This window comes from Athene cunicularia, assembly GCF_003259725.1.
Source record: "Athene cunicularia isolate RWA chromosome Z unlocalized genomic scaffold, athCun1 chrZ_part3, whole genome shotgun sequence".
In the NCBI taxonomy this organism is placed as follows: Eukaryota; Metazoa; Chordata; class Aves; order Strigiformes; family Strigidae; genus Athene; species Athene cunicularia.
Genome location: NW_020799144.1, coordinates 8,268,249 through 8,289,548, shown reverse-complemented (window position 1 = coordinate 8,289,548; position 21,300 = coordinate 8,268,249). Strand labels below are relative to the sequence as shown.

The 21,300-nt window shown below is 40.3% G+C and overlaps 1 protein-coding gene across 1 annotated transcript in view; it reads right to left on the bottom strand.

Annotated features, from left to right (window-relative positions):
* Window positions 1-21,300, bottom strand: part of PLPPR1 (phospholipid phosphatase related 1) — a 73,235-nt gene that overhangs the window by 27,777 nt on the left and 24,158 nt on the right. Inside the window, exon 2 of the mRNA XM_026866656.1 lies at window positions 7,278-7,466. Within this exon, the coding sequence (XP_026722457.1) occupies window positions 7,278-7,466 (189 nt within the window). The remainder of the gene's footprint in view (window positions 1-7,277; window positions 7,467-21,300) is intronic.

The window sequence follows — 21,300 nt, the reverse complement described above, 5'->3', positions numbered from 1 at the left end:
CAACAAATGGGAAAACACTATTTTTCTATTTTGTTTCACACTTTCAGCAAACACTGGGGTTGTGTGAAAGCTGCCACAGTTTTACTTTCAGGTTGCAATTCCACACATAAAGAAGGAGGAGCGTCATCCAGGGTGCACAAAGGTGCAGGAAGCACAGTTGTGCCCACAGCCTGGGACTGCCTGAAGTCTCCCTGTGAAACAACGTCCTCCTGCTGCTTCCCATGGAAATGCGCAACTGATGGCACTTCCAATCACAGCAAGATGACTGGAGATCCCATAATGGGAAGAATTATGTGAAGTACAGACAGGATCTGTGTCTTTTCTATGCATTGTTTACATTATTCTGATTTCTCTTAAATCTTTCAATTTGATTAACAGCATCCTTGTGACACAGTGAATCCTTGTTAACACCACTTTCTACATAGAAACCACATCCAGAGGCATGCTGTTACACATAAAAATCTCTGGCAGCAAATGAAACTGAACTTGGGTCTTGGGACATCACCACTCTCAGTTCTGGGGAGGTTTCAGCAAGCTGTATGTCATTTCCTGAATCCTGTATAAGGATATGTATGGCTATATTTTTAATGTCACAAACAGAAAGAATCAGTAAGTCTGCACCATTCAAACAGTAGCCAAGAGGAGGAGCAGATACACGAAAGACACTGGCTGTGAGACAAGATATGTGCAGAGCGCTCAAAACCAGAGAATATAAGCAGGTGAGGGTTATGGGGCTCTCAACCCCATCAGCCAGTTTCAAAATGACTCCACACAACTCTCCCTGGGAAAAGCAGGCCTGTTCACCAAAAAGTACTTCTGCGAAGTGCTCCAGCAGGTGTTTCATCTGCACTGGCCTGCACTGGGCCAAAAGCAATTCTGCCCTTTTGCATCACCATGTAACTAAGGACTGCATTAGCACACCTGCCTGTTGGTAGAGACACTCTTCAGGGTGTACATGGGCACTCATGGCTCCATTCATCTATCATTTGTTAAACAGCAGAAAATTTTCCCTAACACTACAGAATGCAGCACCCCCCCAATTTACTGTGGTAAAACTGTCTAAAATAATTATAATTAAGTTTTAATCAAGAGAAGAAATTTCCCACAGCTCTTCATTGTTCTTCAGAAACTGGCATGTGTCCAGGACCATTACAAAGTCCTGGAGACACTGGCAGTAGAAGCATCGTAAAGCATTACACCAAACAAACAAGGCGTATTTATTATTTTCCAGAATGGTGTGCAAATCCAGAATACAAACATTTACACATCGTAGCGGGCACACCTTTGCCTCACTCCTATGTATCACCACTTCACAAGTTGGGCCTTTGGCAAGTCTCAAAAAGAGAGAGACAAGCCACACCACTCACAGAGGACACCTGACAAGCAGTGGGGCTCTTTCTCCAGTCTTGCCCTATGAGCAACCCCAGCTCTGTTTCCCAACAATAAAAGGAAGGCGTAACTAAATGTCCCTGAGTGGAGATCCCTCTCTCTGGGATCAAGCTGAAATGGAGGCCAGCCCTGAAAGCCAGGATCACATGAGCGCCATGTGTGAAACATCTCCTTGGAAAATGGATGCCTGCTTCTGTAACAAGGAGTAAGGGACACTCCAGGCACTGACACTGGTCTCTCCTCCCCACTGCTGTCCAGCTTGCTGTGCTTGCACAGGGGTGAAGCATGGTGGGTAGGACACTGGAGCCCAAGAGCCTGTGGCCTACAGCAGAGCTTAGGGATTTCTGCCTCAAAAAGCTGGGAAGAAGCTACTGGAACAGAGCTATGAGCTGAAGTAGCTGCTCTTGGTTTTCCTGGCATCTGCTGCTGAGCTGCCACAGAGGAATCAGCCAACGCAGGCAGCAATTCCCTGGTTTCCCTTCTGGAAATAAATCACTGTAATAACATGGTTGTACAAAGCCAAAACCAAGGAAGCAAGGTGGCACACAGAACAGGAAAACCATCTAAAAGAATGATGTTTCTGAAGCGTAGGATGTAAGTGCAAATTTTAAGAAGTTTGAACAGTTTCCTCCCATTTCAAGTAGATTTGATCAACCCTGTAATTCATCTTCAAATTAATAATGAGACCAGTATGGTTTGACTGATTCCAACATTAACTGAGTACAGACACTCCTTTGCACAAATTAACAGCACTGGCCAGTTAACAATTACATGTAGGCTGCCACTTCCTCCCTGGAAATGGAAGAAAAGAAACTGAAGATTGCGTGAAAACGGTAGTGGCACTTGCTATTCTACTTTAAGGAAACAAAGAATGGTGCCCTTGAAGCTTTCTGCTGCTGCTCAGTAGTATTCATTTCAGTGAGCTGGCTCTGCTCCTAAGCCTCTATGCTTCTCTCAGGTGGGCACACAAATCACAATGGATGAAGCAGCGCAGGCAGCAGCTCTGAACTCTGTAAGGATTGTTTAGTACCAGCTGGGGAATTGGCAGATTTGCAGCAAGCTCATAATGGGGAAAGCTAGTCTTGAGAGACATTCATGATGTGGTGGAGTCATCCCAGAATATTTTTAAGGGAAAGGCTTGAAAATTTTGTTTATGCAAAGCAACTTGTTCCACTTCAAACACTGTTTTCATAAAGTTCTCATACTCACAAAAATGTAAAGAATTATTATTTCTTACCCCTCCACACCCCAATATTTCTGACTTGACAGTGCACTGAAATACTACGCTTTCTCCTAGGCTCTGAATAACATGATGCTGTGGGACACGTCACTTTTAAGTTCACCAGACGTGACTGTGGAACTCAAGCTCCAGTGCTTAAACTTACAAGCTGCTCTTAATTTTTACATTCCTTATCACAATAAATATAGCTGAGTAAAAAACCCATATTATATTTACCTCCAGAAAAATGTTTGCATTCTAAGACCTCCAACTCTGAAAAAAAATTGCAATAATTCTCTGGCTAATTTCACCCTTCCTGAACTATCTCTAACCACCAAAATGAGGGGCTGTCGGTCTAAAGCTCTGTAATGCAGAGGTCAGCTATTCAAACGTGCAGGCATGTTGCTGCAGGCCACCTGGAGCCCAAGACAAAAGCAGTTTTGGGAAAGTTGGAAACTTCTGATCCTTTGAAATGCAGCAAAGGCAAACACCAAGTTCTGTGCTATTCTCACAAGGCCACAGAGACGAATATTCTACTCACACCCCTTTCCTGGCCCCCAGAAACTGGTTGATAGCTACAGTACCCAAGTGCTTGTCATGACTGTCAAGAATGGTAGGTTCCTGTCTGCAAAAATTAAAATGATTTAACCATAGCTTCTACTTTACCGTGAGACAGGCTGAAAGTATTCCTATACCCATCTCAGCATGACGACAGGAATGCAGGAAATTTAGCAGCTGTTCAATAACCAACCACCAACAATGTCTGTACAACTGAAATCAGCCTGCAAGAAGGGGAAAGTCTCTGAGAAAAAAAAAAAAAAAAGGCATTAGAAACAACTGGCATGAGATGAAGCTGAAATAATACATGTCTTATGAAGGTCTTTGAGGCACCAGAACCTACAGACAACAAGTTCAATCCAAAACAGACAGGATTCCAGGAACATCCTTTTCTATCAGTGCTGACAGCGAAATTTACTACTTGAGTCTGAAGATGTATGTTTCAGTGGATCAATCACTAAAGGTGAAATAAAATGGCCAGTTGTTTCTTTAAAGAAAAACAAATTTTTCTTTATGTAGGTGCAGGTTATTACTAAATTCACCATACCCTATTACTTTTCTGCAAAGATGCTAATACTACTACACTCAGAAAATTAAGAATGAGTAAGGCAGATGAAAGCCTTTGACCTATCCTCAGTGGAACATTTGGGAGAAAAATGCTTTTCACAGAATGGAGTCAGGCATACATGATTTTCATTTATTTAACAGTGTTGTCATGGGATTCAGGCATCTCCCCTTGCAAGAAACTCTAATTAACAGAAACTAACCGGTTATCATAGGAGCATTAAAAGACCTTTGTAATTCTGATGTATGATAATTAACTACCCAGTGTAGCAGAAATAAATGGTTAAACAGAGTCAGCGACATCAAGTTTCAGGAACAAATAAAACTGCAGAAAACAAGCTGGTCTCATTTATTTTGCCACTAAAAGTGGAGGGAAATGCACGTACAGTGGTACCAACCCACAGGAGCACTTCTGGGGAGTGTTGTCAGAAAGAAATAAAATACATGCATTTGTTTTCCCCATGGCCACTGTCATAGCCAAATGGCTGGGTCACAAAGACACTCCATTAAATTCACAAACATGCTCCCTTCTGACTTGCAAGCATTATAACGCCTCACAGCTAAGCTGAAATCAGGGCACTGAGTCCTCTCCAGACCTGTGCACACAGGACTTCGCTCAAACACTGCTCGTGTCTCAGATGAGGGAGCTTGTGCTGACTCTTAGACTATTTTTCATAGCTCCCGAAACTCTATTAACTAATACTATGCATGCTCCCTTGTTACTGCTGGGTTCCAGCCCTTCTAATAATAATCACTCCTCTTATGCCATGAGGTGGCAGGACAGTGGCAATATGTAGGCAACACAGAGAGATCACATTCACTACTCTAAATCCTCTTAGTCAAACCAATCACTTTGCTGTCAGAAAGTGAAGCAACAAGTGTCTTGCAGCGAAGAAACAAGTAATTGTCAGGAGGGACTGGCATTACCTTTAACTTGAGTAATTTCTTCACAGCAGAACTGCAGGCTGTCAGTGATTATTCGTGAGATCAAGCTGTAAAGAGTGAAGCTACAACTTAACTAACACTGAATGCATGCAAAGCTCCCTCCCACAAAGCACAGCTGTGTGGGTTCTTATGTTTGGGGTTTGGTTTTGTTTGGGTTTGTGGTTTTTTTTTTTTGAGAGAGTACAATCATCACAGTATAAATAGAAACGGCTGCACTTTCACTGAAATCCTTGGGAGATTCTACTGGATCTCTTCCCAGGTGGTAACAGTCTGAATGATGGGCAGAACCCATTTTGGTATGAGATGACAGCCGAGGATACTCACACTGAGTGGTCTGACCAGCAGTGCAATGCAAGGACTGAGCTTAGGGAGACTCTGAGCTCACTTTCTGTCTCATTTACTACATTTCTATTAATGATTGTTGCCAAAACTCAGTCTGCAGTCAGCTACTAACTGAAGCAAAAGTCTGAAATTAGCCTGCAAGGAGAGGAAAGTCTCTCAAAAAAAGATGGGAATGAGAAATAAACTTAAATTTCTCATAGAAATACGTTGTGCTGGGCACCAGTCAGGGGCACATAAAAAGATCCCTCTGACATGCTCTGGTTGAAGATTAGCTCAATACTAAGTAATAATACATTAAACAAAATATTAATAATACAATAATAAAATTAATGCATTAAATAATGTATTAATAAACACTACATTAAAAATGTAAAGGAAAATTTTTCCCAAGAAAGTTTGATCTATTGTCTCCTTGAGGTTGTACGTAGAGATGACCATGAAGCATGGTGCAAAGAGCCCTGTGCTGTCCCTGACCTCGTCTTTTCCCGTAGCAGGACACCCAGTGTAATGGCACAGCATAACCTGAAAAGCAGAGCGTACTAGCTTATATCCAGCACTGGTTCCAATCATCTAGGGTGATTACTGTACCTCTGCACCCAGGCTAGCATTTCTGCGCAGCTTGCCTTGTATGAGATAGTCACACCATCTCCACATATCACTAAGCTGAAGGTCTCTCCCACACCCAAAAACTTTATTTGACATTCACTACAGTCGTTCATTCCTTGTGTTTAAGATGGGCTGTGGAAACTACAAAACCAGCATTGTTCATCTCCTGAAGAAGACTCCAGTTCGGCTTTTCATAAATAACTAGGAAAAATTTCTTGGGTCACTGAAAAGAAAGAAAATACCGATCCAGTGGAGCAAAACATGAAAAGTTTGCAGCAAACTTTGCCAAAGCAAGGATTTAAACAGAAGATCCATATAAAAAGCAAGATTTTTATTACCACTTGCCCACCCAATCCCGTATCACTGAACCAAAGGACAAACCTCCCACTGACTCCATTGTCATGGCATCAAGGCATGGTAGTGACACTCAATCTCCCTTTACAAACACCACCTGTGAAAGTTACTTTCCTAAACAATGGCACTATTTTTAAATGAGCAGGAGTTTAAGAAACGTAATTTTTTTTTTTCATTTGCAAATCATCTATCACTGCAGCAGAAAGCAAAATGAAACTATTAACGTTCAACTGAGTTTGAATACACTGTTACTGCAGAGGATTTTCATAAACTCATGATGTAATCCAATTCAAAACCCCTACTTGTTTGTATCTTGTACCAAAAACTATAGTATCTTCTGCAGATCCCTTTTGTATTTCTTAACCACATTCTGTGTTAAGAACACACCATTTCATGAATTAAAACTACTCCAGACCAAAAATTAAAATGGAATATGGTGGAGCATTCAGCTTTCACAAGTAAATACATCATGTACAGCTTTAATCAACTTTTGAAAGGGATTCAAAACACAGTCAATATAAGAAAGAAATACTAAAGAAATAAAGAGAAAGGAATAAAACAAAGTACATAAAGACACAGTCTGATAGGAATTTATCAAAGTAATTAAAAAAAGCTGGCTATTTGTGAAATTTGCAACTTTCTGCACAGAAAATGGAAAAGGGCCAAAGTTTTGCTCATCATTGACTGCAATGATCCATTTAGAATTGTATGTACTCAGCTAACTGAATATTTTCATCTGCTTGTAATAGCTGCATTGTGCCTTACTGGATGAATAGTAAAGAAAACCAGGTAAAAAAGTTGAGTAGAAAAAAAAGTGAGTAACTGCTGAAAATAGAGATTATAAATAAAAAGGAAATAGCATTCATATTTTTCTTTGTATTCCGCATCTTTCTGTTCATCTTATCCTTTCAAAGTCCTTCAACAGTCCTTTCAATACCGCAGCAAATACTCCTGTATATACTGCATGTCCCAACCAGGTTTTACTTCATCTTTATCCTGTTTTCTTATTTCCAGTAATACATCACCCTTGCATTAGTGCCTGTCTGGAGCCCAGAGAATTCACAACTAATCACTGAAGTGAGCAAGCTATTGTAAAAGGCTTAACAAGCTCTACCCCTCAATCTTGCATTGTGATTATCTCAGAAAAATTACTTCTGGAGATAACTCATGAGGATCATATTAGGCTAAGGCTAAACAGAGACTGGCTAAGTGTAAATCAATGACAGCTGAAAAGAGAGGAGAGGGGACAAAGATATTACAGGACCATTTATGGAGAATTAAAATAATTTCTTATACTTACAATAGCTGTCGGAGTTGAAGCCAGCACACAGTAGAGCACAAGAGGTGAGATGAAGCTCTCATCCTCAGTTCCAGGGTATGGTTTCATCAAATTGCCATCCTGACAGAAGAAACCTTGGATGTGCACCTGAAAAGTATCGGTGCATTCGAAGTAGTAGGCGAGCAGAACAGTCCCAGCCATGATGACAAGCTGAAAATACAGCATGGTCACACAGAGACATTAGTTGCGTTTTTAACAGATGCAGCTATGCCTTTGAGCTACTCTAGTCCTGCGGACCATCCTCCCTTTATCGTCACCGCCACAGCCCTTGCAGTAATGGTGTATGTGTGTGTGTGTTTCTGCGCGTCTGCTTTACAACATCTGTTACATAAACCTTTTGGCAAACAACACTAATGAATGTCTCAGATAGGAGTGTGTCCGTAACATGGCTTGTAGAGGGACAGGAGCTTTGACAGCTACTTTATCAAAGGGCATGTGAGAGTCAATGGCAGCAACGATCAATGGAAGCTAGCAGGATGAGGGGCAGCACTGCAGGAGCCAACAGTACTGACAAGCTAAAACCTGTGCACAGTGTCAGGGAGCTGGAAAGGAGTATTATAAAGGATAAAGGAAGCTAAAGCCAAAATGCTTCCCTGCTGCAGCTGTAAACCCATGCTGGGGAATGTGCACCCTGTGCTAATCCAGAAGAGCCTTCTGTGTCCCAGATGAAGACTCATCCAGAGGGAAATCTGCTTCCTGCAACTCAGCTTTCCTTGGAGCTGCTACTTACAAGTAAAGCTTTAGAAGTCTACTCAGAAATCCTGACTCCCCAAACAACTGGATGGGGCTACTGTACACTGCCTGGCTTCCCCACTTCGCCACAACTGCCTTTGAAAAGGACTCTGGCTTGTATCTGGATCTACATCTTTACATATAGGAACTGCAATAAGCCATTCTTATCTCTTTTTTGGTAGTTTATTGATGGCTAAATGGGTTGGCTGGAAAACCTCATCTATCAACTTTTTCTGTATATATTCACAGTTACTGTACATAAGCTACTGTTAGTGTCTCTGTCAAGGTGCTTCAACAACACATCTTGAAACAATATCACAAAGGTTGTCATTAATCTCACTTCAAGAAATTAAGCAACTTGACTGATTCATCAGTCTTGTTCCCTCTCTGCCAGACTGCAAAGGAAATCTCATGTCACAATCCTCATCATTTACAAAAATAGCAATATTGATTTAGAAATTATGACAATTGCAGGATCTTATTCAGAATCCTCTTTATAGAGACTAGAGCCTCCTGTCACTATTACAAAAGTTGTTATATATACAAGTTATCTTGCCACACTATAGAAAATAATAATAAAGTGAAATAAGGAACTCCAAAGTGGCTTGGGTTTAGCATTTTGCCTCCAAGAGTTCTGCATCAAAACTGTGTTGCTATGAGATCATTGTAACAACAGAGCGTCAGAAAATAATTTTGACAACTCTGTCTCAAAAATAAACTTACAAGTTATCCATACAGTCCTCTGGCCTAACCTCGCACATATGCTCTGACACACAAGACAGCCATTAAAGTCATCTGAGTGCGTGTTGGACTAAAATTAGAAAAAAAACCATGAAATGTGAGAAATCACTTATCAAAGTAGATCACAGAATCACAGAGTGGTTGAGGTTGGAAGGGACCTTGGGAGGTCACCTGGTCCACACTCCCTGCTCAAGCAGGGACACCTTAAGCCTGTTGCCCAAGACCACGTCCAGATGGTTTTTGAGTATCTCTAAGGATGGCGATTCCACAGCCTCCCTGAGCAACCTGTAAGACACACTTAAGCATGGCAAAGTGAAGCCAAAATTGAGAGATTTTGCACCTTACCCCATTTTTTACCTTCAAAATTAACAATATAATTTTGTAGCCAGATTCTAAAACCCACAGATTAATTCCACCCCTGGAAAATACAGTCTGGTTTGTTTAATGTTTTTAGCTCAACCAGTTAGCTCTATGGATTCAAATATCAGCTTCTGCTATTTCCAGAATTATGGTATGAAGTGAAATTTATATAGATAAAGCACATAGTCCCTTTTTAGAGGCTTAAGCAATCAGGAGTCTACATAATTATTTCCCCCAAAAATGCATATTCTCTCTTTCTCACACCCTGACTTACAGTGTGAATGTAATACATCAACATAAAATGTCAATCAAACATTTGTTTTCTTGCTTTGTTGGCTTGCTTCTGATGATTCTGTGACTTTAAGATCCAGAACTTTTAAATCTGCATCCACAATGAACTGCTTGTAAGCTAACCATGTATGGTCAGTACAGGGCAGTTGCTCTCTGCCGCTCCTTCCCACTCATGCTTTTCCTATGTCCTGCAGTGTCCATTAGAGACAGCTGGAACTTGGCTGGAAACTCAAAAGATTTAGTCTGTGTATTTTTTCCTATGTAATATCTACCTCTAAAGGTATGTGAACAAATGTATTCTCTCACATAATTTTATCTGGATCATTTAATAATAGCTTTAGATGGAACTGCTGGAGTATTCAATTTCTTAAATATGTAACTGAAAATGTACTTTTTTCAGCTTTCATTGTTTATTCTCACATTTTCAAGATCCCATAACTGCCCAAAAGGATTTTTTTTTTTTAACAAACATAAAGCAAAATGCTGCTATTTCTGTATTTCCCAGAGACCTTTACAACATCCTGGATGAGTCAGGGGGATTCCCTATAAACTGTCCTATAATAAAGGACTTAGAAGACACGAATTTAACTCATTGAGCAGCTCTAGATTTCCTAACTTTAGGCAACTCAGATTTAAAAATTAACATCAGAGGAAAGCAATGACACTATCACTACTCTACCTACCATGCCCAGACAAACACATTCGAGATTACAGCCTGCCTGCATATAGAGGTACTTTAAGCTTAGTTCCAGCACCTCATTGCTGCCAGAAGCAATCTGACCCACCAATCCTATCCTGAACACACTCCCAGACATACTTGAGGTTGCCAGTCCCAGCCAGCATATATAGGGGAGAGAACAGGAGATGGTAAAATAGAGACAGCTAGTTTTTCTGTCACTGGGAAAGGGAGAAAGCAGGTGCTACATTTACAACCCCTGGGTGTCATATAGAAAAAAAGGCTTTTCAGAAAATGTGGTCTTTTGATATGGGAGGAAAATTTCACTTACCCAAAGTGCTCTCTAGTCAGTGGTTACACAACTAATTTGACCTTCCCAGTGCCAAATGCTGCCTCAGTGCTGCATGAAAACCTCTCCTACACATAAAACACAGCTCTAGTCTGACTTATGTCAATACTGACCTACAACACCACAGATACCTCAATAATAAATCCAATCCTGGTCACACTTCAGTTTCTCTGTTTTGTTCTTTTGAGGAAGAAAAAAACCATATTAACTGCAAAAAGAGATATGAATTGTGAACAGTCAGATCCTGTAGGTGATGCCCACCACCTCAGGGAAACCAGCTTAACAGACCCTACCACAGTACCATGATGACAGGGAAAATGTGAGGTACAAAAAGGACAGTTCAGCTGTTACCATGAATGTGACCAAAATGTTTGCTGCACATACAGTCAGTGAAGACCTGACCACATCTGTGTGGCATGTTCCTGTGCTTCATGTCGAGTATTCACTGCTCTAAGCAGCTTCCCAGCAAAAGGCAAACAGAAACATGGGGAACTTACTTTCTTTTTCCCTTTAGTTTTTCCATTCCTCTTTCCCTTCCACTTGGTAACTGTTTCACATACGTATTTAGTGTGGCATGAATGAGATTTTTGGTTGGTTGTGCAGAACAAATTCTTAATTGCAACTGCTCAATAGTGGTAATTTGTGACCAAGGAAGGATCCAGCACAGAGGGCAAGAAGGCCTGGCTGCAAGAATCGGTCAAACTGACTGGAAGCAGATATGGCTGAGACAGAACTGCCTGCATGGGAGTGAAGTTTTCCTCAGTGATGAGGTAAGAAATGTCTTGCAGCCATCCTGGAATGGGAGTGCTCAGAGGCCCAAGGTCAGGGACCACCTCTGCAGGGCAGAGGTGGGCCAGGGGGTGGACCCATGGCCAGGCTGAGGTGACCTATGGAACCACTCGGGATCAGTGCTGGTACAAGTGTACATAAGGGATTGGCTCCTGATGCATCTTTGCAGGCTCCTTGTAGAACTGCTTATGGCTGTAGGACTCTGACCAATGCACTGTGCGTTAATTTTTTCTTTATCTTTTAAGCACAAACATATGTTTCATTTCCCTTGATGGGTACCCTAAATGTTCCCCAACATTTTGTTTTTGATTTATTGGTTGCAGACTCCTTAATCAACTTCAGTCTCCTAACCTTTTTCAGTTTCCAACACTAGGACCTAAAATGACAAATGCACAAAACCCTGACTTTTGTAGCCATAGTCAGTTTGAAGCAGATAATATCTTTGCTTTTCCTCCCTATTTTCAGGTTTACAGTCATTGAAGGAAGAAGTGAAGAGCAATGTAGGCTGTTTTAAGATAAGCATACAAAACATCCAGTTACATAATTCAGAAAACATAATGCAGTTTAACACTGAGATTTTGTGGGGGTTTATTTATTAATCCTTATCAACTAATTTATTTGAGTTTACTTGGGAAAAATTTAAAATGCTCAATGATTCACTTTAGAAAAGCATCCAATGAATAGAAGTGTCTGAAGTGCTTAATGGCCTTCATTACCACAGCATTTAACCATGTCATAATCCTCAATATTTATCATCACTACTTCACTGTAAGATAAGAAAATGCTCTTATCACCATTTTACAGAAAGGGGGCAAAAGCAGAGGAGATAAAATGACTGCTCTTAGGTCACAATAGAACCTGTGGCACAGCCAATATTTACCTTTCTTCTGGGCCAGATTGTCCTGGATTAGTGAATAATCTGCACATGAAAAAACTCTATGATATATGCTTAGGTCCTGATTCTGCAGAAGCTCATTCATGATAGTGTTAAGGAAACACATCATTCACTGGATTCAATCCCATTTAAAAACTCCTTCTTGATTTTAGATCAAGCTTGAGAAGCTGGACTCAAACAATTGGTATTTTTTCCTGAAAACCAGCTATTTACATGGATTAATTCTGTGGTATTTAACACCTGTCCCTCACCACACCATTAAATTCTGCACTACTCTACAAGCCCACACTAATTCTGTCCTTGCAGACCTTCCTATCACTGCATACCCTTGCTCCTCTTTAAGTTGTGGGAGTTCTCTGCAATCAAAAAATCACTTTCTTAAATGTCCAAGAAAAATGAAGTAAGTCTTGAAATCTTCTTTGGGCAATTGGTAATTTTTTGTTGCAGATGCCAATCAGGTATTAGCAAAAGTTTCTGTCCTGAGTATAAAGAAAGAGAATCTTCAGAATAAGCAGTACAATTAGGTCATACTAATTCCAGAGCTACTGGGATACATCCAGAAAACCTCCCCTTCACCTTAATACTCTGACAGTATAACTCAGAGACCACTGCACATTTACCACAAAATTATTAAAATACCAGATAGTGGAAAGGAAGTCCCAGACTGCATACACTCTCTTCATTCACTGCAAGCACTTCCCAGTTCCCTTAACAATCAGAAGATTTTTTTTTTTTCTTGGTTACTGTTATCCACAGAAAAGAGGCCCCTGTTCTGCAAACAAGAAAGCAAGAGGCCAGCTCCACTTGGGAAGGGGACATAAAGCTGAAAAAGACTAGATTAACGTTAAAAGACAGTGCAGTGGGAGGCAGAGCTTTTCAATCAGCCTATACTGAAGACTGCCCGGAGTTCTTCAGAGGAGCAAGAAATGAGGGAGAAAAGGAAGAGGCTGTAAAAATTTCTCATGTACTCTCTAACCATACGGTCTCTGTGTCCTGTGAGATAGGCATATGGTCACTGCAAAAAATCTCCTTTTGCTGTGTGTTGTGCCATTCATATAAATCATAATGCAAATGCATATGAATGAACTTGAAACCCCCCAAATACTGCTGGTATTGACACATGAATAGGTAAATTCTTTTAGCTTATCAGCCTTCCCACACAGTGCTGATAATATTATCTTACAATGCCTTTAATGTGCATGACTGATAATTGGAAAATGGTTCTTGCACACAAATGACAACATAAGAGGCTACATTTTTTATTCCTTCTGAAAGAAATCAAACCAGCATTTTGCATGAAGTTTTCCTTAGTGTCAATTGAGATACCTATTGATATCCTTGCTCAGTTTGCTTCCAGCAAGCTTCAGTAGCTTTCAGTTCATGAACTGAAACTCACAATTTCATGAGCAGATCACCACAAATCTGCAAGTGTTTTCAACTCTTGACGCACATTCACAGTTCCACCCGATTTAATCAGATTTCCACCACCTCCCCCCTCTGAATAAATTCTAGCAACCAATTGTCATGCAAATCCTGAAAAATTTTGGTCTGTTTTTTTGAGCTAGGTGATGAGAATATGACTCTTTGAATAGACACACTGAACCATCCAACAGTCATAGCCTATGTCTGTCATGAGAACAGACAGGTTAGCTACATATAGGGCTCTGGAGCTACAGCTGGAGGGAATTGTTAAGAGTGTGCCTTTGCTTACTACTGGATGATATCAGAAATATTTAACTGTGCATCCCAGACTATTTTGCCCATGGATGGGTCCAGATCTTTCTCTGTGAAGAAAGCCAGGCTTTTTTTTTCTTGGAGATGGGAACTCTAGTCTTGTGATTGCCTCAGAGTGATATTAGAAGCAATCAAATTGGAAGAAATCACATGGATTGTTAAATTTCATTACCTGCTTTTACCTTTCTACAAGCAGATCAAGCCTCTGTCCAAAAATTACTGAGACTGTTTCCTGAAGTATCCTGATTAGGGTGAGGCCTCATAAACTCATGATGGTTCAGGGTTCAAGAATTTTTTTGTAAGTGTTGTCTGTATTTATTTGTGGCCAGCTGATATCCACTTACTAAACCATCCTTCACCTGATGGAGATTTCTTACCACTAGTGTTTGTACCTGACATAACTAGAGAAAGAAAACTTCCCATTAGTTATATTTTATTTTCTGAAATAATCAAACTTCCTTCAAGTACTGGCAGAAGAATTACAGATTCCTGGAAAATACATGATTTTTATTATTACATGATAATTTTACTTAAAACAACTATTTTGATAAGCTTTCTCACAGTTTGTCTCTGGAAATTTTTTCAGGACTTCTGAAATTGCCTAGGCTGAAACACCAACTATAACTTCTTAAGGGTCTACATTTTCATCGTGTAGAGTGGTCAAGTGGTAAGAAAAAGTTAACCCCTCAGACAAACCTATCCTTACAAATAACAAAGATGATGGAGACAACGATTGATTAGAAGTCCATCTGATCCAGATGTGCTGGCAGCTAAAAGGCCTGTTTTCACACTGAGGTGTGAGGGTAATAGGTACATATCTCCCATCAGCATTAATGGCAGTCAGCAGTGTGAATTCTTCAGGGATCAAAAGGAGCTCGGTCTCTACAGCAGTTTGTTAAGCATCTGTTCTGTACCATTTTATCACAAATGACATGCCTTAAAAGGTTTTACCTTTACACTTCCGTAGCATATCTAGGTCTGTAGAAAGAGCATATCAGACAGAAAAGGCTCCTACAAACGCTGACTGCAGTGAATCAGTGTTTTTAATGGATGAAAAGGATCTGGCCAACTGTATAATCTTATAGGTTGCCAAGGGACTGGATGCAGCAAATAATCAACTTTTAATGAAAATACTACCAAAAAAAGACAAAGCAGCTAGATGGATGTGTAATGAACAAATACTTCACCTGGAGACAGAAAAACAACCTGTACTGGAGTTCCACTTAATCGGAAATGAATTCCAAGTGAATGTTTTAATTATACCTAATAACCATATATTTGACAGTGTCGGAATAAATATGAAAGTCAATGATCTTTCTAAGCTGCCACTATTCAGTGTTTTCTCTCCTTCACCTAATATAAATGAATTTGCAATCTGATTCTGAAATCAGTTTTCTTATGCAACTGTGGCACAGAAAAGTCATGGTCTGTTCTTAGAGCAGCCAATTACCAGACATGGCTTTGTTACAGGAGTTTTTCAGTACAGTCAGCATGGTGGCACAAGCTGGAAAGCAGCTCCGAGGCAGAGGGGTCATTAACACACACAGGCATTTGAAGATGGAGCTGTGTAGAAATCAGAGCAGTCGCTGCAGAGCTTCTTAAAAGTCCATTTCAAGAACTATTTGTATTATTTTACCGTTTTAGCAATTAAGTTGGCACTAGGTATGGTTTAAAAGGCTGAAGAAGAGTCAGACAGAAGAGGACTTTACATCTTCCTAAGGCACTTGTTTCAGCAAAGTAAGTTTTGTGGGAGTGGCATGGCCTCTAAAGATTAAAAAACTGTTAAAAACTGTTTCAGCTTCTTTTTATTATGGTCCTTGAATAATTTCTGTGTGGTACACCACATAAACTTAATGTTACCTAAGAACTCATCCACATTAAACATGCCAGATTTCTCCAGTTTTAACTGTGTAGTTAAAGCAGTACAGTTCTTCTAACGGCAACAGAGACATAGAGGCATAAAAATGGGGTAACCAGTATAACTTTTTCAGATGCAGGAAATCAAATAACTGTATGAGGCATCTTGATTATCAGGTGAACTCAATCCACTTTACACACTGCTCCAACTCTCTCAGTTTAAAGCAATGGTTTTCAACCTTTCTGTTTGTAGACCTTTACATTTTACCAGTGACTTTTATATAATAAATTTTAAGCCCACTTTCTCTGACAAGTAACTGTGATCCAAGGATTGATCCCAGGCTGAAACTGTGATCTTGAAGGGAAGAGGGATGCCTACCCACACGCCATGCTGTGTATTATAACAGTGTAATAGTTTTTATGTAGACAAGGTCTGAGTATAAAAATGAACCAAGCCCAAAGCACCAGAGACAAGTATCTTTGCATTTGCTCAGTTACCCAAGTATAATCTGAGATACTGGGTCCAGTTTGTTCTTAGCAGTGTTTGCTAGAAGACCAGTGCAGACCTGGCAGTTTTCTGAACTCCAGTTGCAGGGGTCCATTACAAGCTATAATCCTCTGGTACTACCATCAGTTAAAAAGACATTTTTCTCCTGGCATCTGTCTTTTAAAAGTCAATAATTCTCCATCTCAACAAAAAAAATCTAAGCTTCATATGACCTCCACTTATTTTGGGTTTCCACTAGAGATGGATTTGCTTGTAATGGCTTGCTTTTTTTTTTTTTTTTGTCTCCTTGATTGATTCTTTTGAGACCTGTAAGAAGATGGAAGGAAGACCACCTTCATATTCATGGTACGCCTGGGGAGGTGCTTGGCAAGGGCAACTTCTACAGGTATTACAACAGTAGACGGAAACATTCCAGGAGGAGTGAGAAGAGCTTGGAAACATCCCCCACCGTTCCAAGGAAACAGTAATGACATGCCATGAACAAACACAATAACTCCTTGATTACCTTCCTTCTCAGACTGCTGACAAAGATGTTAAAGCATGTTCTAACCTTTAGGATGACTCCTCAGACATTAGCACTGAAAACTGTGTAAGCTTGAGAGGAGACATGGTTGCCAGATCAATGCATCACATGGTACTGCCCTGTCAAAAAACCCTCGGACAGTTGACAAATATTCCTAGATCCATGAAATCTGACACTGACGTTATCAACTGAGAAAGGTAACTGATGTCAACAGCAGTTTACCTTCCTTTCTCTATCCTACATACCCTAGTTGTTCAGTACATTCTTTTGTGATGGGGAAAATTCAAGAGATACCTTGTTTCAAATCCTGGTCTATTGGCTGTCTGCTACAGCCAAAACGGGTGTGCGAGCATTTGCCATCTCATGCTGTGGTTGTCCAAGAACCACATACCTGCTTCTGATGAAATAGTGCATGAACAATTCTGTCCTATTGGTTTTTTTTCCTTTTCTGACTTGTAATCTGTGACCATTGCCTTTATGAGAAAATGCCCAATTAATTCAAAGACTATTAAAAATGCTTTTACAAGCAAAGGAAAATTCTTTATAGGTCTACCATGCTGTTTCCTGAGGATGCTGGTGATGATCATGCTAACTTGCCTGTTTAAGAGCCACCAAGGGAAAGCACATATATTGTAGGCCTGATTGACTGCCGCCTTCTCCTGTATGTCAATCTAAGTGTAAAGTAGGTAATTCCCAACCAGTCCTGCCTTCCTCTTAATTCCTGGTGTTAGAGACTTGAGTACAAGAAGCTATACACATCTACGTAATACCAGGTCTGCACTTCCAGCTATACTGTAGCTGTTTAAACCACAGGCTAATGCATCAGATCCTGTACTAAATGCACAGAAGTTAGGGTATTAGATAGCATTCCTAGTTCTGTTTTCACGGTAAAGCTGTGACACCATTGAACAACAACCCACAGACTCCTCTCACTGGTTAAAAACCAGTGCTTTCATGCTACAAAATTTGGTGGCCCTTCCCCACATGCTCTGCCCTATTAACCTTCCGGTACTGTGGTACGTACAGAATGTACCATACGCATGTGTGCATACCACTGCATGCCCACGTAGCTATGAGCTGCAACAGCCTTCCTCCCTTCACAATCACTCTGGATTCCTGCTGAAAGGGAAAAATGTACAATTCTGTGCACTAATAAGGCAGTATCTGTGCAAGCTGTTGATGACTGGGGGCAGTGCTGGCTTGGGCAGATATCTGTTTCCCTGCAGAATGCCCAGTCTTTGCCTGGGACCCTGCACACAGGGAGGACAGAAGGACACCAGGAGTGCCTCTGTCCCACCCCTGCCCAGCTTCCACCCAGGGGTTTGTGGGCCCAATACTCTGTCTTCTAACAGCCTCTCTGCTTTCATTGCACACCTGACCAGCCGGGCTGCCTCCGGACAGCCTCTCCTCACGAGCTCTGCCTGTGAAAGGCTAAAAACACTTTGATGCAAAAGGGGACAACATGGGTCTCCTCACTCTCTTCAAAGGGAATGATACACGGGGCTGGACGTCCCTACAAGCTTTAGGTGGTCAGCCAATGCTATGGACACTTGCACAAGATTTTATGTACCTAGGGAGGCAGGGACATGAATGGACAAAGAGGAAATACTCAGCAGCACAGGTGCTGGAAGCTGGAAAGAACACAGTAGTGTCTTTTTAATCATTAGAAGCAGAGGAAAAGCATTTCCCCCATGGCTTGAAGAGTGAGGAAATGAATCCCCAGCTCTCTTATAGAATCAGGTAATACCTGTGTTACTATATGCAAGACAGTCTCTATAAAAATCAATACTAATGATATCTTTTCTTTAGCTAGAAAATAGAGGATAAATGCTGTGAAAAGGCCTATCATTTAGCTACCGCTAGTATAACCCTGAATCGCAATACATCTGTTCAACCTCTTGCAATTTCTCTATTTTGGCAAGCCATATTTCATTAAAATAATCTGCTTTCTTTATGAAATTTTAAAGATTCCTTCTCTCCTGTATTTAGTTCCTACAGAGTCATGCTACATCATTTTGACCGTTTTATTAAATGAACAGTAGAAAGGGTTCATATGTGACAATTACAAAGCCTTTTTTGTTACTGCTTTTGTGACAGCACAGGCCTTGTTATGGAGCAGACTTAAAAGGAATGTGGTTTATTTAAGATAAACCCAGTTATGATGAGATATATGCTGGATTATTTTTTTTTTCATTTAAGGAAAGTGTTGCTGCACAGTACGATTAAATACTGAGCTTGATCCAGAGTAGGTCTTTGAAGGCTTAACAGCAGGGGGCATTAATGCAACATTAAATTCCAAATGCCAAACAACCATGCAGAGTCTGTAGTGTTTTATGGTTTTAATATGTTTGGTTTCTCCCCTGTATTTTTCACAAGACCATCTCATTTTTTAAAGTACAGCTGGAATTCCAGGCCATTTGCTGATAGTAGCCATTCATTTAATAACCTATTGTGGGCTTCATCCTGATTTTAAAAAGAAGACTTTGTCCCTGTGTTACGTAGTTTAAAAGAGAGGCTGATTTTATGACCAGTAAATTTGCAGCCAGCAATTTCAAAGGGGATTATCTCCAGCAGGAAGAATAGGTGGGTTGAACACTCATGGAGAATATCTGGTCACAAGCATCAGTTGCTCCCTGACACAAGATAGTGCACATTTGAGGAAATGGCTGACAACACCCAACTCTCCTATGCTTGCACTCTGACAGTAACTACTGACCTGGAGAAGACAGGTATTTCCAGGAGACAATTTTTAAATAGCATCATTTTTCCCTCAAAGTGCCCATTTCACTCTCCAGTGACTGAGGGAAAAGTAACCATGCTGATAATTTAAATTATCAGTTACGAAGAATTAATCTAGGTGTTCATGTCAGTAGAATTTTATCTTGTGTTAGCGTTCCTATACTAACAAACAACAGAAGGAATACACTTTTTTTCCTAAACCTCACTGAAGGCAATTCACAAAGCTTCTCTATCAGAAGGTCAATCTAGCAGTGAGCTGGTGACTGAAGGGGTCAAAGTTAAAGAGGAAGAGATAACCAGTGCATTGGCTCTACTCCTTGGTCTTTTACTCAGGGTTGATCCTTGCTCCTGGCACACTGTGATCTTCTTCTTACTTTGTGCACTGTTAGTATAAAAGTTGCTGAATCTGGTCTGATCTTCCTGCATCAAAATCTATGTCATTTACAATAATCCACAGTATTTCCATATATGTAGCATAACGGCCCATTAATTTAAAATTTTGACAGGAATTACATTCCTTGAACTAGCAGTGTAATTTTTCTCTGCAATAAAAAGCTGGAGATATAGCTAATATTTTTAAACTAGAGATTGTCACACCATCACCTGACTTCAGGAGTTAATTTTTAAGAAAAATGAAGAATAGTTTTAAATATACAGTAACACTGGGACTTCAAGCAACATTCAGATGATACCCACATTAAGGATGGGGATCATTAAGCTGCTTGTCTGCTACAGCAGCAAACAACTCTGTAAAATGACTTGCGTCTTGCTTTCAGGTCCAGACCCTCTAGCTTTGACTCCAATATCTGGGACATTATGGTATGTCCTACACTTTTTCTGTCTCTTATATACACATCCTGTAATTCACTTAACATATTTTCACCTCAGGCACATGCAGCCTGTTGCCTTTGTTATGGCAAAAACCAGTTATGCAATACCAGAACAAAATGTGTTCCTCAAACTGCTGTAGATAATAAACCCCTTCTAAACTTCCTGTGAAATTGGCAGCTATCTTCTGTGTGCGAAAATTAAGGATTCTCTCTTAGCAAAACCTGATGCTTGTACTATAATCTTCCTTTAAGACCCCAGAAATATGGAGTCATGTTGAGTCTGATAGCCTTCCTGATAAATGTCAGGATGACATTTATACAAGCAAGGGGAGAAGAGAATTAAACTTCCATCTGTCAAGAGGGAGAATGTATCAGATTTTTATTTTTTTATTTTTATTTTGTACATGAAGAAGGCTATCACTATTACCAAGTGTTATTAAAACCTCTAAGCCCCACGTATAGTGTATATCTTCCCTCAAGCAGGTCCCAGGAGGCTTTACAGCAGGTGGCATTAATGGTCTATCCAGTTCCAAATGGCACACAGCCAGGAAACTGCTGCTTCTGGCACTTCACACCTTAAAATGATCAACAAACTATAGCAGAAAGTAATTTTCTTAGGAGAAAAATGCTGTGCTAAAATGGCATCTGTTCTGAATGATTTTTTTTAGCAACAGAAGCAGAGCATAGATATATTTTGACTACTCTGATATTAAATTAGAAGCAGCCAAGGACATGTTTTCTTTTCTCTTCTTTTGACTTGCCCATCAAGGCATCTGCAGAATCAGCATTTTCAAATGAAGAGAACATCACTGAACTTCTTAGTGTTCAGGCATGTGCAAGAACCATTAATATCTACAGAGCACGTCCAATAACAAGAACAGGCACTTTTTTTCAAAGCAGCCCTATCCAAGTTTCCCCAAGTTTAAAGACTTGCTGGGGCAAACAAACTAGAGAGGGAGG